General features: G+C 40.0%; 1 protein-coding gene across 3 annotated transcripts; it reads right to left on the reverse strand.

Annotated features, from left to right (window-relative positions):
* Positions 1-1,964: 1,964 nt before the first annotated feature.
* Positions 1,965-10,539, reverse strand: LOC109905453 (protein YIF1B). 3 transcript variants are annotated; one of them, XM_020502832.2, is made up of 8 exons: positions 10,386-10,539; positions 4,419-4,645; positions 4,211-4,315; positions 3,984-4,062; positions 3,834-3,891; positions 3,571-3,726; positions 3,308-3,401; positions 1,965-3,193 (listed from the first exon to the last, which is right to left on the reverse strand). In XM_020502832.2, exons 1-8 carry the CDS (start codon positions 10,426-10,428, stop codon positions 3,038-3,040), a joined length of 918 nt encoding a protein of 305 aa, XP_020358421.1. In that variant the 5' UTR covers positions 10,429-10,539; the 3' UTR covers positions 1,965-3,037. The 3 variants fall into 3 exon arrangements, with proteins under 3 accessions (XP_020358421.1, XP_020358420.1, XP_031646348.1); XM_020502831.2 differs by having other exon boundaries at positions 10,362-10,526; XM_031790488.1 differs by lacking the exon at positions 10,386-10,539 and adding an exon at positions 5,686-6,040.
* Positions 10,540-16,708: the final 6,169 nt, after the last annotated feature.

Here is a 16,708-nt window from a genome sequence, read left to right on the forward strand (position 1 = left end):
TTGGGCACCACTTCTCGTTTTAGAAACCTATCGATGACTCTGAATGAAAAAAACATTAATCAAAGCAGATGGATAAATTATCTTTGGTTGTCTACGGAGAGTTTCTGTAGACAGACATGTAGAGAATAATATTTTTCGGAGAAGTAAAACCACACTGTGTTTTTCTTCCATAATGTCACTACCTAATCAGACTACCTACAGCCATCTTTATGAGGCATAACTGATCTCATTTTACACCTTGAAATGAGTGGTTGAATGGCAAAGTAAACATAATTCCAAATAATATTTTTGTATGGAGATCCCCTGACATATGTAGATGAGTCTTTCTCAGAACAAGGTCAGAAACCCATTTAGTAGTAGTAGTAGTAGATTTGATTATTTTCTCTCATTCATGGACTAAGTTGTACACCAATTTGCAATCATGGATTATTATTAAATATAACACAATGCAAAAAGATACAATAATACTCCAACAACAATGTTTGGGTCGCAGCAGAAAAGCGCAGTGCCTGACAAGTATATGGTATAATGTGTAGGCCTAATTTTCCACCTGTACCTTTAGATCAAGCCAGAATGAACGGCGGGCAGATGGTGAATAGTCCATTTCAGTTGCTATAGGCCTATCAGGTTTGAAAATAATACATTGGTATTAGAATATATTAACATTGAAAAGGATTACATTGTATCATATTATGTTCTGTGAATCTTTGAGCATTTTCCAGCTATCAGTGAAGTGCAGAAGGCACATAGTTTTCTGTAAACGTGAACGAGGCCACTGTCCAATGTAATATAGGTTTCGATACAAAGGACTATTTAGGCTACTTAGATTGACATTTTATTATTTTATGAAGCCATTTGCTTTACATGCGTGCTCCTTTTATTGATTGCCACTTTTATCCAAGCATTTTCATAATTTGACCACCCGTCTTGCGATAGGTTATCATATTCAGGTTACGTTAGCGATTTATGACTGATCCAATTATTTGGAGGAAACTCAACCATGTTTGTATTAACTTTTTTTTCATTTGGTGCTCTTTAGGTCCATGCTAAATGTGATTTACAATACAAGATTTCAATAATATAAAGACAACATCCATGGTAAATAACAACCCTGTCCAGAACTGTTTGGAAAATGCGTTGTGTCATTCTGAGATGTACTTTGTAGCCTACTCTGGAACTCAACTTGTTTCGGTTTTTACTGTGTGCATTAAGGCCTTACGTGCCATTTATACTTATACTGTGAAATAATTGTATATTGTAAATACATCCAGATATTCAGCTCGTTTGTGCGGTGATGTTTTTTTTGTATGGCTGTGGACAGGTCGAGGTTATCGGGACTACAGCCTATTACGGCCAGTCTTACATCGTTGGATAACAAAAGTAGGCTGTAACTGCAGTTTTAGTTTTATACTGATCATTTTCTGTCAATTTATACAGCTTGTATCATAACGGAAGGTCCAAGTCAGGTTGAATGAATTTGCATTCAGGGATGGACCATGGCATCTGGGCACAATGCGGACGCAGTGGCAGATAAGATACACATTTTATTACCATGTGTAGACAACACATCTTGATCCGATAACAATCCACGATGACAACCATATGTTAATGCAAAGTGTAAATCATGGCTTCTGTTATCTGATTGTGCCATGTGACAGAGTATGATGCATCTGGTTTGGAATGCCGACTCTCAAGAGTTGGATCAAGATTGACAGGAACATTTGTCAAATACATCTGCTAATGTCAAGATAAACAGGATTTATCATATCATCCTAACTTGGGGCAGAGAGGGAAAAGGGCTAAGGTGTTAATCTTACATAGATACAACCAGACCATGAAAGCTTATTTCCTGTTGGAAAAAACTGTTGGATCAACAGAAATCAAAGTTTGAGTGTGTGTTAGTGATATTGGACATGAGACATATTCATCTTCATAAGTTACATTTTAAAAAGCTATAAAAAATGTGCACCCCAGTTTCAATTTATTTATCAGGCTGTAGAGAGCATAAGAGGATCCATGTTATTACGTTTCTGTATATCAATTATTCATAAAAGCAATTTAAGCATGGCAACGCAACACCATTTTAGCATGATATTTCTAGTAACAAGCCTACATTTCAAATGAAAGTTAGTAATTATAACATCTAAACCTCTGTATATTTTTTTCCTGTTCCATCTTCCAGTTTGAACATGAATATCAATTACAGTGTCATATGCTCATGTTTTTTTGTCAAACTTATTTAAAAAAGCATCAGCTGTTAATGTAAGATTTCTTAATGACTTTGTTACATGATAGAAAGCCTTTATTTGGGCTTCAGTTTGTGTCACCAAGACATCAGACATGTACAACATTTTTCTCCTTCCTATTTACAAACACATCCACAAATCTGTTTAAATACATCATCCTATGAATGAGGATAGAGTGCTTTTTTTGTGTTCACTGGACGGCGCAGGCAAATTATGCTAAAGCCTTTCAGTCAACGTAAGTGTGTAACGCAAGAACGCAGTTAGTCAAAATGGCTTCCCTGCGTAGTTGTGACACCTTACAAATTTTAGGCTGCAAATTCTGCAATGCAATCCTGCATGACAGCCAATTTGCGTAGCTAATTGCGTTGCATACTTACATAGGCTATACATTTGCCTTAACTGTGCTTCCATCCTTGGCTCAGTCAAAGCTTTGGAGATTGAGGACCCAAGCTAGATTGCTAATATACAACCATATGTTCACAAATGCTTAGAAAACATAATTGACTAAATTACAGTATACAAAACATGACAAGCCAGTCAATTATTGTTTTTAGACAATTACATTTAAAAAACTATACAAAAAGACAAGTCAAACCCTACTGTTACAGTTGTGCTGTGAGACTTGGCAATGCTGATTCCACAAAGCCATTTGTGTGTTTTTATTTATCTGTGCAAGTGTCCCGCACCTCCGCAGCGAATGGTTGGGAGAGGTGATGGTCAGTGAACAGTCTCATCTTTCCATAGAGAGGTAGTGTCTTGTCAGATGAAACGCTCCTGGTCAGCTCGTGGTCTTACCCGACCAGGTGATAGGTCAACCAGTACATGAATATGGGCTGGGCGGCTGCGATGGACATGGTCAGGTACATCCTCAGCTGGTTCCTGGCCCCGTGGATCAACACGCCTTGGGCTGCTGCCTCAGACAGGAGCTTTAGTCTCAATGTGCGGATCTGAAGAGAGGACCAAGGGAGGGAGCAAAAATGTAGCTTGTAAACCTGAGTGCAGTAGTCAAGGCACTGGCAGGAGTAAATTAGATTCTAAAGTTAGCTCTTCCTGCTACTCACCATGAAGATGAAGATGGATATACAGCACCACAGCAGCGTTAGGTAATAACCCGTTCGACCAAATAGTAACCCTGCCACGACCCCTACAATCATCCTGCACACACAAGGGAATCCTTCACAATTCATCCGAGTAGTCGATGTGTCATCATGTCTATACAACTTTTTGTTTTTGTTTTTAAATCAAACGACAAAGTTGAAAGACAGGAAAATCCAGAACCACAAAGTCATACTAATCATGTCAGAGAGCGAGAGACCATCCGTACCCCACATATTTGTATCCGGAGAAGGCCACAAGGTCGATGGTGGTGAGGTCTGTGTTGACTGTGACCAGGTAGAGACTGAGGAGGACAGCCAGCACCTCCATGATGAGCCACACCAGGGCCGAGCTGGCCTGCATGCCCAGGATCTCAGGGGTAAACCTAGAGACAGACGGGAGGTTGAGATAGATACAAGTTTCAGGATACTATTTATACAGAAAACTGGGAAGAAAATTGGGAAAAAGTGAGTGGAAGTGGACCACCTTTACCTGTTCTGTGTTCCAAGTGCTAACCCAGACACCAGGATGTATGTGATGAAACCCATTGCTGCAAAACAACATAAAAAAAACAATAGGCTAGTTGTGAGTCTTATTAGTTTGGTTCAGTCAAGGTGGTAGACCTGACCAAATCTCCTTTACCTGGAATATACAAGTCAGGAGCGTTGATATCAAAGCGCGGAGCCACTGGGGTGTCCTGTTGGTAGCTCACTTCCCAGTTCTAAAACAAAAAACAAACAAAAACATACATCTTCTTTAGTCACCCAATCAATGAGTGTCATCCTAGGGCGTAAATTCAGTATCAGCTTGGTAGCTCGGAGTCTGGACATGGACACAAGCAATATGAACAGATGGCGACCAGATCTTACCTGGTGCATGTAGGGGAAGATGAGCAGTCCGAGTTTCTTGCCCACGTAAACTGTGTCCACAGCAAAGTAATACTTCAGTTTGGAGATGGGGAGGAAACGATCCAGCTGTAGATTAAATGGAGCAAAATCAAGATGATTTAGCCTTTCTTAATGTTGCTACTTACTAACTGGTACCACAACTATTTTCCATCAGTACCATGAGTCTTACATTTTTGTCTACCAAGTCTTTGCCCTGGCTGGCCAGGCTGCTTCCGTACGCCATGGCCAAGTTGGACATGGGGTCTGAGAGGAGGGTCTGGCCGGGGTAGCCCATCGCCCCAACACCCTGGCCCGGGAACCCAGCGGTCTCCACCCCCGGCGCTGCGCTGGTGTCGTCAAACAGCTGGCTGGGATCTATTCTGTCCTTTGACGTGTTCCTCATCCTCAATTTGGGATCTATTACACAAGAGGACGAAACCACATTCTGGTCAGTGGAGTGGGGGATACGGACTGCAAGTACTGCGCAACACACGCATGCATCGTTAATAGCTGTGATGTTATGTGAAGTTGTAAGGTGACAAACATGGCAATCTTCCAATGCATTTGAAGGACCAACATTTTTTTTGCTGCAAAAGAAGGAGCTATGCAAGTGCACTTTGACACGTAGCAGCAAATAGCCTGGCCGAATCAGACAGTGCCAATAATGGGGTCTCTTCACTTCACGTGTAAGACAAACCCTGCTCTCAGTCATCACTTCTGGGTGTGTTTTATCCCCTGAGAGCAGAATGGTCCCATCATCACACACTAAGCAGAAGGACATCCTTACATCACCCCAGCCTCTTCCTATCAATTTATGCTTTATTTCACAGACATTCATTGGCCTGCACTGTAGACTAATCGTATTATTAATACTTAACCACAGGATCCCTTGAGATTAGGAACCTCCTTCTCAAAGAGAGATATCTGGCTAGAAGTCAGCCAGAACAAGTAGGCTCTATTTCAAAATGGACCAAAGAAACATTCAAACAAGGACACATTTATAGATCTTCGCTTGTGGTCTACTGTCGAGCTTGGTCGATAAACCCGAAAAGTAGAGAAACTTAACCAAACCCAGGATTTATCGAGGACATTTTACTGATATCGATAATAATGATAATTAGCTTTGATGTTTAATGAAATAAGTCTGCTAATATGGGCTATTGCTAACTGGGCAAATGGTACAATATTACAAGTAGTAGTAGTTTTAAAGGGTCATACTAATGTCAAAGTTATCATTCAATTCATCATTATCGTGACAATTGAGTCAATTTACAGTGATAAATCACCCAGCTCTAGTCTACTGTGTCAGAAAAGCTTAAAAGCCTATAGGTCTAAATAATTAAATACAATGTTGGTTATGCAGCAGAAGCACATCTCTTAATATCTGTAATTCTATTTCTGACATTTTCATGGGTAAGCCTATTGTTTCCTATCCTTTACAAAATCAGTAAGTTTACCATGGTGCTCTTAGCCCTTCTCATGACTCCAATTACATTCCATTACAGTGGAGCCAATCCTCGTCCCATTTTGCCTTGTGAGTGAAATGGCCCGGCGCGCCGACGCTGGCCAAATGCGCTGTCTAAACTCAAATACGGCTCACATGCGATATGGTTTTGGAAACAGTTGGAACTTAACTTTCATATAAGCGAGAAAATAATTGTTCAAATACAAAAGATACACTTGCTGTACACAGTTTAGGAGAGGAAATGTGAAATGGAATTGTCCAGTGGAAATGTGAGAGGATGTGTCGTAGCCGAGGCGGTGTGTGAAAACACCTGGGTGCAACTTTGCTAAACTGTGCACAGTAAGTGTATATTATTTGAAAGATTCTTTCTCTCATATGAAAGTTAAGTTCCAAAGGTTTCCAAAACTGTATTGCTAGCAAGGATCAAAAAGTTTATGAAATTTGTATTTATTGCAGATTTCAAAAGTGCTATGTGTTCTTTTCTGCAAAACCCTCTAGAGGGCCGAATTTGAAAAAAACTATACCGGATACCAAACGATACCACGGCAAAAATAAATAAAAAGAAAGTGGGGAGGAGAATTGTGATTTCCCCTAGTATATTTATTTTTTTAACAGAAAAACAACAAAACTGGATGTTCTAAGTCCACAACAATGCTTAAACACTTGAGAACAATTGTTTTGAAAATTATATATTTTTTGTGTAGTCACCCTTTAATTCAGGTGCGCGCCAGCCAGTTGTGTTTGGTTAGCGGTGTTTCTGTAGCGCACATGTGATGGGAGTTTTCAAAACAAATGGCCACTGGATTGATGCAAATAATTAGGTCTGCCAGGCATTTTTAATGACCTTCTATTTGCTTTTCCATCTACCCGAAAACGGTTAGCACACAGGCTCATCTGGTTGTGTATTCTACATCACGAGAGAAAAAAAATGGGCATACTACAAATTATATTTCATGCGAAGTTGTCCAATAAGACATTTTTTTTATTTTTTTTTATTTTACCTTTATTTAACCAGGTAGGCAAGTTGAGAACAAGTTCTCATTTACAATTGCGACCTGGCCAAGATAAAGCAAAGCAGTTCGACAGTTCGACCTCATTGAGTTGTTTGGCGGTCATATTGGAAAAAGGCTTCTGTGGGTGTAATGCTGTGATGGCCCTGTATCTACAAATATTTTTAAACCCCTGTTCTAGCTGTGTGTGTGCAATTTGGTGCCTTTATCACCAAAGTCACAATCAATAAAACACAGCTGCCCCATTATATGGAATGTTATGTCTATGCTTCCAACATTCGAATGCCAATGGCACAATATACAAAACTAGTTATAGTTGGTGCTTTTAAAAGGTTGGTTATATTGTATATCATTTGAAAAGGTAATTTCATGACCTTTCAGAACCACTTGTCAAACAAAGTTTAAAATGTATCAGGGTTTCCCCTTTTTAAAGCCATTTATACAGGCAATTCTAAAACGTACCCTTAGAGGTCAAAGTTACGTTGGCCTGAACATTCCCGAAAAAATGTCTGATGGATAGCTGTGAATCTATGCTTTCCAATGATATATGATTAAAGGGTATAAGTGAACAACAACTTGCTGTATATTGACATTGTTTGTCATAGGGTAAAATCCCTATGGGAAAATTGAATGGGATGGGAGTGATGAAAGAAAGTGATAACACACAGAAGGCTACCATTGCTGCGCTGCTCTCACATTTTCCAACTCTAGGGACATAGACCTTAAAAAAAAATGTCACTAAGAGTGTCGGCCCAAGTGAGCCTAACCGACCCCCTGGCTCATGGCTACCTTGGATTTTTGAGAGATTGGGGGCTCTATCATAGAGCATATGCCCATTCATTTCCATTGCATCAAACAACTTCCTATATATAGTATTATAGAGCAGAATGAATCACCAACTCAGTCAATAGTACTACCTAGGCTTGTTATGGAGCCGTCCAGGAAGTCAGCCACCAGGTCCTACAAATCCCAAGTTCAATTGCACAAGATGCTGCCAAATTGGGACACCCAGTAGTAGGCCATTGTTGGGCTTACCACAGCGGTGCCAGTTATTTTAGCAAGTACAATGTCTTCAGAAAGTATTCACACCCCTTTACTTTTCCCACATTTTGGTTGTGTTACAGCCTGAATAAAACATTTAATAAATAGTGATTTTGTGTCACTGATCTACACACAATACCCAATAATGTCAAAGAGAAAGTTAGTTTGTAGACATTTTTGGACATTTATAAAAAAGCTGAAACGCCTAGAGTCAATAAGCATTCAACACCTTCGCTATGGCAAGCCTAAATAAGTTCAGGAGTAAAATGTGCTTAACAAATCACATAAAATGCATGGACCACTAATAGTGGTTAACATGATTGTTTTGAATAACTATCCCATCTCTGTACCCAACAATAAGGTTCCTCAATCTAGTAGTGAATTTCAAGCACAGATATAACTGCAAAGACCAGGGAGGTTATTCAATGCCTCGTAAAAAAATGGGCACTGATTGGTAGATGTGTAAAAATAACAGAAGCAGATGCTGAATATCCATTTGCTCATGGTGATGTCATGAATTAGGCTTCGGATGGTGTATTAATACACCCAGTCACTACAAAGATAAAGTCGTCCTTCCTAACTCAGTTGCCGGAGAGGAAGGAAACTGCTCAGGGATTTCACCATGAGGCCAATGGTGATTTTAAAACAGTTATAGAGCTTAATGGGTATGATATGAGAACTGAGGTGGACCAAAAACCTTGTATTTAATCCACAATACTAATCTAAATGACAGTGTAAAAAGAAGGAAGCCTGTACAGAATAAAATATTTCAAAACATGCATCCTGTTGACGACAAGCCACTTAAGTAATACTACAAAAAAAAATTGCAAAGAAAAATGAACTTTTTGTCCTGAATACAAAGGTGTTATGATTGGTGCAAATCCAACAACACGTCAATTACTGAGTACCACTCTTCATATTTTCAAGCATGGTGGTGGCTGCATCATGTTATTGGTATTGGGGCTTTACTTGACTAATCGTGACCTAGCGACTCCTTGTGGTGGGCCGGGTGCCTGCAAGCTGACACTGGTCGCCAGCTGAGCAGTGTTTCCTCCAACACATTGGTGCGACTGGCTTCCGGGTTAAGCTGGCGGGTGTTAAGGAGCGCGGTTAGGTGGGTCATATTTCGGAGGACGCATGACTCCACCTTTGCCTCTCCTGAGACCGTTGGGGAGTTGCAGCAAAGAGACAAGATGGAAATTGGGGAGGAAAAAGGGGGGTAAAAAATGAAGAAATAAATATTAAAAAGTAACAGAATACAGCTATAAGCACAGTCAAAATCCCAGAGGAAAACCTGGTTCAGTCTGCTTTCCAACAAACACTTGGAGACAAATTCACCTTTCAGCAGGACAATAACCTAAAACACAAGGCCAAACCTACACTGGAGATGCTTACCAAGACAACATTGAATGTTCCGGAGTGGCCTAGTTACAGTTTTGACTTAAATCGGCTTAAATCTATGGCAAGACTTGAAAATGTCTGTCTAACAATAATCAACAAGCAACTTGACAGAGCTTGAAGAATTTAAAAAAGAATAATGGGCAAATATTGCACAATCCAGATGTGAAAAGCTCAAAGATTTACCCCATAAGACTCACAGCTGTAATCACCGCCAAAGGTGCTTTTACAAAGTATTGACTCAGGGGTGTGAATACTTAATGTAAATGAGGTATTTCTGTACTTCATTTCCCGAGTGGCGCAGCTTTCTAAGGCAATGCATCTCAGTGCAATATATATACAGTCCCGGTCAAATGTTTTAGAACACCTACTCATTCAAGGGTTTGTCTTTATTTAGACTATTTTCTACATTGTAGAATAATAGTGAAGATATCAACACTATGAAATAACACATATGGAATCATGTAGTGACCAACAAAAAAGTGTTAAACAAATCCAAATATATTTTATATTTGAGATTCTTCAAAATAGCCACCCTGTGCCTTCATGACAACTTTTGACAGAGAGACAAAGAGAGAGAATTCAGGATGTAACACAAAATGTGGAACAAGTCAAGGGGTGCTAAATTACAAAAAAAATGTCATGTATGAATACTTCCTGAAGGTGGCTACTGTAGCTCTGTTTTGGGAACAAGTTCTGATTGGACACTGGGCGGAGTCCAACAAGAACCTAACGTTAGCTAACATAACCAGAGGCACAGTCCCATGACCCGATTTAGAAGCAATGCAATGCGGGCAGTACGTAAAGGCTTGATACAAGAAAACGTAACTCTAGAGAGCGAATAGCGCGACCTTCTAACGTAAACCTGAATAATGTAGCCCGAAACTGATCAGACATGTTTCAGGTCCTCTGTCTACATATAATATGAAAGCCTATCTGGTGATATTATCTAATGTGGCTAACCACGAGCAAGCTAGCTAACTTAGTCTTGTGCAACATGGTGTCAGCTAGCTATATTAGCAAGACATTTGCTGTTATGATTGATAACACACGAGATATGACAAAAGTAATAGTTGTCTAGATACATTTGCCAGGTGGTTAGTTTTGGTTTGAAGAGCAGACATGGAGTGGGTTAGCTTACTAGCTAGTTATTAGCATGCCGGTTAACTAGCTAGCATACGTTAGCTTGATTTCTCGGTCAAAAAGCAAGACATCTTACCAATCCTTTGACCAAGTAACTTACACTGTGTGAACCCACTTTGGGTTGCTGTGTAATCCATGTCCATCAATTATTACAGGTAATTTGGGATATCGTCTCTAAAAACGCTGATATGAAACCATTCAATAGGCTTCTACAAAATTTTTACACAGCCACACCCATGTGTCAACTGGCCAATGATATTATCATACAACTAAAAAAAAAAGACAAAGGCGTTCCTGGTAAAATGTGGACCAATCGAAATAATCACTATAATTATTTACTTACGCAGGGAGGGCAACTCCGTGAAATCTTTTTTCGTTGTTAGTTACAGTACATAACACTATGTTAACTTTAGTACTTTACACCACTGATTTTCACCTATATTTTTGGCACATTACATCTCCTGCACAGTAATGTGCAGCTGTATTGCATCCTTAGCAGGAATATTTAGATTCCAATCAGGTTATGATATAGAGTGGGAAAGTGAATCTGTTTCTAATGGGCAATGGTGTTCTAATGTCTTGCTGCGTTCAAATGAGGATTCCTGCACGTTTTCAATTTAAGTCAACATTTTCTATTACTGCTCAGTTGAATTTACTTCACATTTAGGTAGCCAATGTAATGGTTTGTTTGCCAGTGCATGTCTAGATAGCACAACCTGAATTATGCCTACAACAGTGAAGTTTCAGTCCGCTAGGTGCATCTCTACAGCATGGACATATCTCTGGACATCCCCACGTGAACATCCCCATGCATGCGCTTTTATAAAAATATGACGTTCAATATTGCACCATCCCATTCTCTGGGCTCTGTCTGCAATCATAACCAGTAGTATCTAACAGGAATAATGAAACATAGAAGAATAATAGATGTTTGGTGAGTATTTGAATTATGTATGACCACTGGAGTCTTTGCCACTCAAAATATATTTTTATTCAAATACTTTCACATTAATTTCGTCACTCAAAATCTGCCAACGCATATTCTGTGGGAGGGGTTAATATGAATTTAAAATAATTGTACATTATTTATATGAATCGGACCATGAACATATGGACTTTGAAATGAACATGGGAGAGGTTAAACATAGGCTAAGTCTGGCATAAACTTATTCCCAAACTTTACAATAACTCTGTTGCAGTGGTTTTAGGTAGTCTCAGTATAAGCTATTCCCTCCATCGCAACACTGCTGCCCAGTCGAAGAGCTTGTGATCTCCACGCAGCACCACAGCACCATGCGCCTTCGGGAAAAGCAGGCCTCAGCTTCAGAAGATGCCCTTCTGGAGGCATGCAACCATAGTCATTATACCCTTAATGTAGGCCTTTTTGCCTACTAGCCAAATAGTGCAGAGCATGCATGATGCTTGCAACGTATCATTCCAACATATCTGTACGTTTAATTCCTCGTTCAGTCAGTCAGTATGTCATCCATTGTCATTTGTCTGAGTTACAACAGGAACTAAATCAAAGAGAATAGAACAGTCTTAACCATTTGTTTATGTAAATCTAAATTCTCCAAAGTTCTTTAGCCTACCATTTTAATAATTCAATGTTTAATTTAGGCCTATCCAAATAACTAAAAATAGGCCTTCACCTTGTAGGAATTGCAATTTAGGCTTTCATTTTGGGTACTGGTGTCTTGCCGAATACTTTTACAACTCTATTTGTGTTTTATAACTGTTGTGAACGGATCTGCTTGTCCGAAGCACCCTAACACAGGCGGGAGGCATAAAATGAATTGACCAGAGGTAGTGGTTGTGGTTCCTTTTCTTTTGTATCGTTTACTACATGGGTCTTCTTTCACCCGACAAAATAACTCCAGTACAGGGAACATCCAATGCTGACAACACCAGTGTAATGAAACAAATAAAAATGAACTAAGCCGTTGACCAAAATGCCAGTGGCCAAAAAGGGAACGCAACAAACAGCTACTCCTGTCTTAGGCTATCGCCTACACATAAGTTGCAGGAGGAACGCTTCTCTCTACCTAAAGCCTGCCTAGGTTAACGGAGAGACAGGGTGGCCAGTCACAGAAGCGTCCTTTGAGGTAGGCAAAATAACTAAATAAACGACATCCCCACCTATATAGAGGAAGACACAAAGCAATTAGTGGGCCCAGCTGTGTACTAATTGGCTTTCCAATAAATACCTATCCCCCGAGGAGGGTGCTGTCATTTCATCTTCCTCTGCCTGGTCACTGAAGTCTCACACTGTTTTTACTATAGGGATCCCCTTAAAAAGAGACTCTAGCTTATAGGCCTCTAAGTATAGCTTCTAAATACATTTGAAACAAAATAGTTGATGATAGCCTATTCTTATTGCAAGATATGTTTTCCCTATCTGGCAGAGTTACTCCACATCAAGAATTCCATTTGGCGAAAGGCTCTGCATGTGCATACTCAGCCTGACTGGCTCTCGGTCAGGCAAATTAGAAATAAGTGCACTCAGGCTATGCAGAAGGCTAAAGTGAGTTACTTTAAGACCTGGAGAATTAACCCTCCTCCTCACAGCTGCCACATGTCCCTTAATGTTGATGATGTGGTTGTTACTGACAAGGAGCGCATGGCTGAGCTCTTTAATCACCACTTAATTAAGTCAGGATTCATATGAGTCAACCATGCCTCCTTGCCCATCCAACATTTCCTCATCTCCCAGCCCTTCTAATGTGACTTGCCCCGATGCTCCTCTCTCTTTTCCCCCTGCCCCACTACAAAGTTTCTCCCTGCAGACGGTCACTGAGTCTGAGGTGCTAAAGGAGCTCCTTAAACTTCACCCCCAAAAAACATCTGGTTTAGATCCTTTCTTCTTTATGGTTGCAGCCCCTATCATCGCCGAGCTTATCTCTGACCTTTTTAACCTCTCTCTCTTCTCTGCGGAGGTTCCCATTGCTTCGAAGGCAGCCGTCCTTTATTTAAAGGAGGAGATCAAGCTGATCCTAAATGTTAGAAGCTCATTTTATATTTTGCCCTGTTTACAGAAAGTGTTGGAAAAACTTGTCAATACTCAACTGATTGGCTTTCTTGATGTCTGTAGTATTCTCTCCGGTATGCAATCTGGTTTCCGCTCAGGTTATGGATGTGTCACTGAAACCTTAAAGGTCCTAAATGATGTCACCATTGCCCTTGATTCTAAGCAATGTTGTGCTGCTATTTTTATTGACTTGGCTGCCAGGTTGTGTTCGCTACTGTGTTGTGGTCATGTGTTGCTACCATGCTGTATTGTCATGTCTTGCTGACATGCTGTGTTGTTGTCTTAGGTCTCTCTTTATGTAGTGTTGTGGGGTCTCGTCGTGATGTGTTTTGTCCTATATTTAAAAAATGTATCCCATCCCCCGTCCCTGCAGGAGGCCTTTTGCCTTTTGCTAAGAATTTGTTATTAACTGACTTGCCTTGTTAAATAAAGGTTTACAAAATTCAAATAAAGTCTTCATCCTTCTCACACAAGTAATTTGCAGAAGGCCCAAGACTATACTCCGCCATCTACTGGTATATCATCGCTATTGAATGCAGTTCTAAAACAAGCTCTAGACTTTTATTTTGGAAATTAAACCGGAAGCTGCAGAGAAACTCTAACGTCTGGGCTAGAGTTGCTTGATTTACGAACTAACTTTGACTAGCTACGTTCGGTTCATGTCCTTTGCAGATTTTTTATTTATTTATTTATTTTATTTCACCTTTATTTTACCAGGTAGGTAAGTTGAACTATCTCATTTACTATTGCGACCTGGCCAAGATAAAGCAAAGCAGTTCGACACATACAACAACACAGAGTTACACATGGGGTAAAACAAACATACAGTCAATAATACAGTAGAAAAATAAGTATATATACAATGTGAGCAAGTGAGGTGAGATAAGGGAGGTAAAGGCAAAAAAGGCCATGGTGGCGAAGTAAATACAATATCGCAAGTAAAACACTGGAATGGTTGATTTGCAGTGGAAGAAAGTGCAAAGATAGAAATAATGGGGTGCAAAGGAGCAAAATAAATATATAAATACAGGGAAAGAGGTAGTTGTTTGGGTTCAATTATAGATGGGATATGTACAGGTGCAGTAATCTGTGAGCTGCTCTGACAGCTGGTGCTTAAAGTTAGTGAGGGAGATAAGTGTTTACAGTTTCAGAGATGTTTGTACTTTGTTCCAGTCATTGGCAGCAGAGAACTGGAAGGAGAGGAAGGATTTGGTTTTGGGGGTGACCAGAGATATACCTGCTGGAGCGCGTGCTACAGGTGGGTGCTACTATGGTGCCCAGCGAGCTGAGATAAGGGGGGACTTTACCTAGCAGGGTTTTGTAGATGACCTGGAGCCAGTGGGTTTGGCTACGAGTATGAAGCGAGGGTCAGCCAACGAGAGCGTACAGGTCGCAGTGGTGGGTAGTGTATGGGGCTTTGGTGACAAAATGGATGGCACTATGATAGACTGCATCCAAATGATTGATTAGGGTATTGGAGGCTATTTTGTAAATGACATCGCCGAAGTCGAGGATTGGTAGGATGGTCAGTTTTACAAGGGTATGTTTGGCAGCATGAGTGAAAGATGCTTTGTTGCGAAATAGGAAGCCAATTCTAGATTTAATTTAGGATTGGAGATGTTTGATGTGAGTCTGGAAGAAGAGTTTACAGTCTAACCAGACACCTAGGTATTTGTAGTTGTCCACATATTCTAAGTCAGAGCCGTCCAGAGTAGTGATGTTGGACAGGCGGGCAGGTGCAGGCAGTGATCGGTTGAAGAGCATGCAATTAGTTTTACTTGTATTTAAGAGCAATTGGAGGCCACGGAAGGAGAGTTGTATGGCATTGAAGCTCGCTGATGCCACATTACTGACGAAAGTTTGTACATATAAAAAAAGATCTGAAACCGAGTAAAGGGAGACGGTAAAATAATAATTTAAAGTGTAAATGTTCATTCATAGTCGTAACATATGTTTACAGATCTAATTTAAAGTTTACCTTTCATGTTTCAAGCATGGCTTTTCTTACCATCCTAACCATTTACGTATGGATTTTCTTACGATCCTAATGATACCTCAACCTTTTGGCAGCTATCTCCTTCCATACTCATAGTTCCCAGTGGGAAATTACACTTGAATGACCCTCCAAATAGGTATTACAAGCAGTGGTGGAAAAAGTACCCAATTGTCATACATGAGTACAAGAGCAGCTCCCTTAATAGAAAATGACTGAAGTAAAGGTGAAAGTCACCCAGTAAAACGCTACTTGAGTAAAAGTCTGAAAGTATTTGGTTTTAAACATACTTAAGTATCAAAAGTAAATATAATTGCTAAAAAATACTTAAGGGAGTTATTCATAATAAAGGTTACATGGAGAAAATCGGACCTCTCTGAAATGAAAATGGGTGGCCCTCCCTTGTTTACCTAAACCCTCTCTGAACGCTTAAAATAACAAAAACAAGTGACCCTCCCCTATACCCCAAATAATCATTAAAACATGTGACCCCCCCTATACCCAAAATAATCATTAAAACATGTGGATAGGAGAGAACATGTCTACCATTTACCATAACTTCTTGGACAGAGCAGAGCCTTGGATATGCAGTTTTAGAAACTGTTCTTTGTCCTGTAAGCATTACATGGGAATTTTGATAGCGCACAGGACTCCGGGCCAAACGGTTGTGTATCTGCAGACCACTATGGACGAGAGTAGGGGTGGAAAGATCTCCTATATAGTCAAAGCAAAAATAGCATTTTATTAACATTTCATGCAAATCTACGCAATTTGACATATTAACAGATGATTTTTTAAATACCACACAAGTTACTGAATCTACAGGCTAAGAATGGACAGAGAGATAGGCATGTGTTCCTCTTATCATATGTCTCCAATGACATATCAATGTGTCTTGTTTGCAACGAACCTGTTTGCAAATAATAAAATCTGAGACATTATTAGGAATCTGAGCACGGTACTGTACTTTCAAATATAAGGCCTACCTTTCGACCCCAGACAGAGTAGTCCTACCAACGCAGAAAAATGTAAGCTTTAACTGCTGGCTACTCTTCTTCCGTGGCTTAACCCAACGAGAGAAGGTCACAAGTGTTTCCCTAAAAGCTGTCTGGGTTTAAACATCTATTGTACGGAAAGTTAATAGCTTAATCAAGTGATAGTGACAGAATTCGATTATTTCCCAAGCAGAGTACATTTCTTGTCTCCTCGGGTATAGAAGGTTGTAGCTCAGCCTCTGAATAACAACGATATCCCCATATGCATCGGAGTCATGTCTTTTACAGCTTGTTCCTAGCATAAAGCATCGCTGACCAAAGCGCTGTTATAGATCACTTTATATAATCGGCCTCAGGATGGAATATCCATTGCAGCGTGTAATACAGCCTAGTTTTATTTACACCAT

Source organism: Oncorhynchus kisutch, linkage group LG15 (genome assembly GCF_002021735.2).
Source record: "Oncorhynchus kisutch isolate 150728-3 linkage group LG15, Okis_V2, whole genome shotgun sequence".
In the NCBI taxonomy this organism is placed as follows: domain Eukaryota; kingdom Metazoa; phylum Chordata; class Actinopteri; order Salmoniformes; family Salmonidae; genus Oncorhynchus; species Oncorhynchus kisutch.